Raw genomic sequence first — 6000 nt, 5'->3', positions numbered from 1 at the left:
TACTACTGGGCTTATATCCCAAGGAACTACTAAAGAAGAGAAAGGGACCTGTATGTGCCAAAATGTTTGTGGCAGCCCTTTTTATAGTGGCTAGAAGCTGGAAGATGAATGGATGTCCATCAATTGGAGAATGGTTGGGTAAATTATGGTATATGAAGGTTATGGAATATTATTGTTCTGTAAGAAATGATCAACAGGAGAAATACAGAGAGGCTTGGAGAGACTTACATCAACTGATGCTAAGTGAAACAAGCAGAACCAGAAGATCATTATACACTTCAACAATGATACTGTAAGAGGATGTATGCTGATGGAAGTGGATATCTTCAACATAGAGAAGAGCTAATCCAATTCCAATTGATTAATGATGGACAGAATCAGCTACATCCAGAAAAGGAACACTGGGAAATGAGTGTAAACTGTTATTTTTACCTTCTGAATCCAATTTTTCCTGTGCAACAAGAAATTTGGTTCTACACACATATTGTATCTAGAATATACTGTAATATAATTAACATGTATAAGACTGCCTGCCATCTGGGGGAGGGGGTCGGGGCAGGAAGGGAAAAAATCTGAATAGAAGTAAGTGCAAGGGATAATGTTGTAAAAAATTACCCATGCATATGTACTGTCAAAAAAAAGTTATAAGTATAAAATAAAATAAAAATTAAATTAAAAAAAATACTCCAATCCACGGGGCCTAAAATGAAAGAATCAATATAACTCTCATTATGGATGACCTATATATGATCATTTTCCTCCTCTGAAGGAAGACAGAGAGACTGTCTTAGTCTGTACAAAAGTCTGCTTCAAAAACAAAGCCTATTCCAGACATAGTGAAACGGGAAGGCTAGTCTCAGCCATGAAGTAAAAGAACTTAGTACATCTCTCTGAAGCAAGATGTCCCCAATTTAAAGGATTTGGACATATTCCAAATGCCTTTTGGTTTGATAGCTATATTAAATATAATTTGTTCCTTTTATGATTCCATATATTTTGATTTTTCACATTTAAAAATTTATATTTTTCTGCTGTTGATTTTATTATCTTTTTTCCCCATGTGAATGTCACTCAGGTTGTACACCATATATTCCCTGCTTTTATCATATGAGTATTTCAACTCCTTTCATAAATACTTATTTCCTTAATGTCATACCTAATCTCACTTCTTGAACTTGGATCATTATTGTAAATATGCTAACGCTACTTCGTGCCTCATGTATGTATATATGTTATTATATATGCTAATCCTTCTTGAGGCTAATATTTAGAATGAAAATTGAGAATGAGAATACTATGGTATGTGTACTGTGCTTTATTAAAAAGCCTATATCTACATAGGCCTATTTTTGAAAAATGTGTTTTGAAGCAATTGAATAATTCAAATATCAATTCCTTCAGTATATAAAAAAAAGGATCCATTCAAACTTCTTGTTTGGTTTATTAAAACTCTTGGCCTAGTAGTAGATATGTGGGTCCATTTAAAAGCAATGTCTAAAATATTCATAGTTATTTAGTAAAGGTTTCTATTTGAACTGATTTTATATACACATATATAAATACATACATATATATTAGAAAACAAACCATAGACTATTTTGATAAAGAAACACCAAGACACTTTTCCAATGATGACAGTGATTGGACAACAAAGATGTCTTTATAAAACAGTGGAAAACTATGAAATTGAAAATAATTTTGTTTAAGAAAAATTGAGCATTATATATAAAAGTGGACATTTTCAATTTTTGTGTTTTTTAGGCTTTAAGACTGAACAGAATGGTTATGGACAATTTTAAGTTAGTAAAAATCTTCTGATGATTGGTGCTCAGAATTCATTTTAAACTTGTATCAAAATTTATTTTTTTTGTTTTATTGATATTGTTATTATTAATCTTGTTTTCTAGTTCAAAATGATCCGTGCTTTAGTGAAAATTTTCTTCTACTTTATCATTACATGTTTCTATTCTTGAATGATATGATAGTAATTTTTGGGTGATTTTTGTGATTTTGTTATTTGACATTACTTCAAGCATCAAAAACTGAAAAATCTCTGCATCTTGGTATTTAGTATTGATATATGTTTTCATATTGTAGAAAATTATGAAGTTTAATAACTTTTGAAAAGTTGTGAGTCAATGTCTACTGTGAATTGGAATGACCCTTGGATTAAAAAAAAAATAAGAGAAACTTTCATTTCAATTTATTTTAGTATGTTGTTCTTTTTCATTATCACTTAATTCTTTTGATTTGCAAATACACAGCATTAACAAAAATAGTATTGTCAATGGCTATTAACAGAAATAAAAATTGACTTATTGATGTGTTATATTGCCTTCCAGAGTTTAATATTTTATCCAGTCATCTAAGTCCCATATTCTTGTTCCAATATTACTTACTTTTGTAGCAGCAATTAGGAATAGAGCTGGAAATATAACCAATTGTGATTTAAAAAGAAGTAAGTTGTTTTTCCTCCTAGTAACCCAATAATTATATAATCATTTAGTTAGTTCTTTGTTTCCTAAAATCAAAAGTGACCAAAACAAATTTGCCTAGAACAGTTAACACCATACTTTTCTGGTAATTATCCAATAGCAACAATAAATTTTAAGAGTATTTCATAGTTTTATTTTAAAGCACCAAAATGATAAATATCAATGATTTTGTGTTTAGAAAGCTAAGTATGAAACCACTTCATGATTTGTAGTTTATTATATGACTTCTTTTATACTATTAAAAGAAATACAACTTTCTTATTTGAAAAATAAAAAGAAAGCAAGAAAGAAAAGAAAAAGGATATAATATAGTGAATTTTAAAATTATTTTAATTCTCCCCCTAATATGATTATATGAATTTTCAAAAACCTATTCTTATAATTATTGTCTCAAAATAATTTACTAAAAGGATATAAAACTACTTTTTCTGTCTTTATCAATTTCATATTACCTCTGGAGATAAAAATTTGTGACATTCATTTCACTTCTGAATTTTATTTTCTCATTTCTTTAAACATTTTTCTTTGGGCAAATCACCACTTTCCAGCTCACTTTCTCCTGAAAGGTCTTCCCTATACATCAAAACCAATTTTAATTCTATTTCATTCCATTCCACAAACACCTACTTCCAAGATTATAATGAATTATTTCTCTCTCCCCTAACAGTTTCTAATATATTCTTTACAACACTCCCAACACTCACTAAAGAGTACTTTGTATTATCATTGATTTTTACACGTACCAAACATCTTTTATCTGTCCAACTAAGCAATAAGCTCTTTGAGGACAGAAACTCTGCTACTTCCAGCTCCTAATATATCTTCCATAATAGTTAAATGTTCAGTAAATGTTTGGCTGCTACTGTTGTGAGTTATCACAGAATTTTGAGCTGGTTGATGTCCAAAACAAAAATAAAGCCAAATAATAACAACAATAATAAAACTAAAGCAATGTAAGCATTGATGGTTTGATTTCTAGGCTTCATCTTTCTACTGCTGAAAAGAACAAATAACCCCATCTATTAATTAACTGAAGAATTTCCTGAGTTACTGTCACTGAAACAACAATCAGTTGTACTATGGAAGCATATATTCTAATAAGAAGCTTAAGAAAGGGGGTCCTTAGAAGAGATAAAATCTGTTATAGAGTCCACATCTTAAGTACCTCCCTACTCAACCCAATTCACATTATGTATCACCATCTTGATGGGATTTACCAGAATCCTGCAGTCCAATTCTTTAGACTTCAAACACATAGGCCCCCTATATATTGAGGCAGTACAATATAGTAAGAAAAATAAAATGGCTGGATGGATATAGAGAGGATAAATAGATGATAATAGATACATAATTAGATAGTCAGTGTTATAGTATAGATACAGTATAGATAGTAAAATGTTATTTTACAATCTCTGACTAAGAGATATTTAGGAAAATTGGGAGAAAAACAATCTTTACAGAAAGAAGAGAAATCTATTTAAAGTTTAAATTGTCATTTTCTTCCAGCATAGGAACTCTTACTAAATTGAAAGGGTAGCAATTGATGAGCAATGTTTCCCAAAGCATTATTTAACTTTTAGTACCTTTACATGATTTTCAGTTTGATATTTTCTTGCTTATAGAAAAAGAAAGTAACTATTTCATCCAAAATCCCTTTTTTATGCAGATGCAAATAAAACTTTTTTAAAAAAGAAAAAAAAAATACTAACTTTTATGTTGCCCTTTTAAGAGGAAGAAGTTCAAGGCTTCCCCTCCTCCTCCATTAGTATAACAAGCTCTTAGAAAAGTGTCATATATACTCTTTGTAAGCTTATTTTCTAATTCCAGATAAGAATTTAAAACCTGAGGTCCTTGTAACTGTAATTAACTGAGGACAATAAATAAAATTCAATCATCACTTCTTCAAAGTCTTGACATTCCGTATGGGATCCTTTGCCATTTTGGATCATTCTCTTAAGGAACATTATGATTAGACACATGCGCATGATTTCTCTCTTTGTGTGGATCCTGAAAGACTCCTTGGTGTTTTTTTTTTTTTTTTTTTTTTTTCGGGGGGTGTTTTATGTTATTGTTTTCTTTTTTGGTGCTTCTTGTTTTGGGGATTTATTCGTTTTGTTTATGGTTTTTAAAATGTTTGCATTTGGTTTGCGGCAAAAATAAAATTTGAATGGAACAATTGTTGTTTAAATAAATTATCTCTTGTGTTCCCCTCTTTTGGTAGAAGTATGCTCTTTTATCTTTTCCCTGCCTCTAAATGTACGAATTGAGATTAAAATCCTCTGGAAGAGTTACAATGTCTCTTAGGAAGCCCGGGGCAGAGAAAGCAGTAGAAACAAGAGGGTGATGATTGGCAGAGAGAGATTTATACTTAGCGAAAATTGTGGGGCGAGGAGCAAGATAAGAGTTAGGAGTCGGGTGGCGTTAGTAGTAGGAGACAGTGTTTTCCGAGCATCTTCAAGCCAGAAAGCAGAAGAGTAAGAAGACAGCAAGAGAAGGCTAGGAAGGAAGCTTGTTCTTCCCCACCCTCCCCTTTCTTCGCTCCCCTCACAGGGGAGTCGGGATGGTGCGGTCCAGCCAGCTGTGGAGCTGCTGAGTGATGCTGAGAGCCCGTGGGTGCCCGGGGCGGCGACAGCAGAGGGGGGAGCAAACAGCTGGCGGAAGAGCAGGCAGAAGCGCTCTTCCTCCAGGCAGCGGCGGTGGCGGCGGCGGCAGTGGCGGTGGCAGTGGGGATTGATTGAAGACGTGGAGAAGGTGAAGAAGGGAAGAGGGGAAGGAAGGCTTTCCCTCCCCTCCATCTCCTCCATTCTTTCACTGTCTTGGTCAAAGCTGGTACCCAAACGCTTGGCTATCGCCACCGCCTCCTCTTTCAGCTGCTGCTGGCTAAGCTTCTGGGGCTACTGGACTAAGGAGTAGCAACAGCACTGGTGGCAGCAGCAGCAGCAGCACCCTGCGGGAGGGGAGAGATCAGTGGAGCCACTGGCTGCATTGACTACACACACTCAGCAGGAGCAGGATAGCAGCAGCGCGTTGGCTGCTGTTCCTTTGCTGCCTGGATGCTAGAGCTTCACAATCAGCCTGCCACGGGCACCCTAAAGGAGGAGGAAGAGGAGGAAGAAGGATCTGGACATTGGGAATAGAAAGAGGAAGAAGAGAAGCGATAAAGTGCTGACCATGGCCTCCAACTTTAATGATATCGTCAAGCAGGGCTATGTGAAAATCCGCAGCAGGAAGCTTGGGGTGAGTTATTTTCCTTTACCCTCTCGTTTCTACCTGCTTTTCTCTTTGCCATCTGCTGTTTGATACTTGTGCGATTACAGGAGAGGTTTGACCAGCGCGGGCGAAGAAATTGGAGGAACTGAGAGACTAAGAGGAGGCGAGGTGGCCGGGGGAGGGGGAGAGCAGTTGCCAAGAGTCCTCTTAGACTGTCCGCTTGTTGCTTGGCTGGGGTGGAAGCTTAGTGACAGTCTCTACCCTGCAGAAGAGAAGCTCATCATCTGGGGGTGTG

The 6000-nt window shown here is 35.1% G+C and overlaps 1 protein-coding gene across 1 annotated transcript in view; it reads left to right on the top strand.

Moving 5' to 3' along the window:
* The first annotated feature begins 5155 nt into the window (after positions 1-5155).
* DOK6 (docking protein 6) overlaps positions 5156-6000 on the top strand; it is a 681307-nt gene continuing 680462 nt past the window's right edge. The window contains exon 1 of the mRNA XM_074274156.1: positions 5156-5732. Coding sequence (XP_074130257.1) covers positions 5667-5732 — 66 coding nt within the window. The 5' untranslated portion in view covers positions 5156-5666. The remainder of the gene's footprint in view (positions 5733-6000) is intronic.

This window comes from Sminthopsis crassicaudata, chromosome 1 (genome assembly GCF_048593235.1).
Source record: "Sminthopsis crassicaudata isolate SCR6 chromosome 1, ASM4859323v1, whole genome shotgun sequence".
NCBI lineage: Eukaryota > Metazoa > Chordata > Mammalia > Dasyuromorphia > Dasyuridae > Sminthopsis > Sminthopsis crassicaudata.
This window is presented reverse-complemented; position numbering and strand designations above follow the sequence as displayed.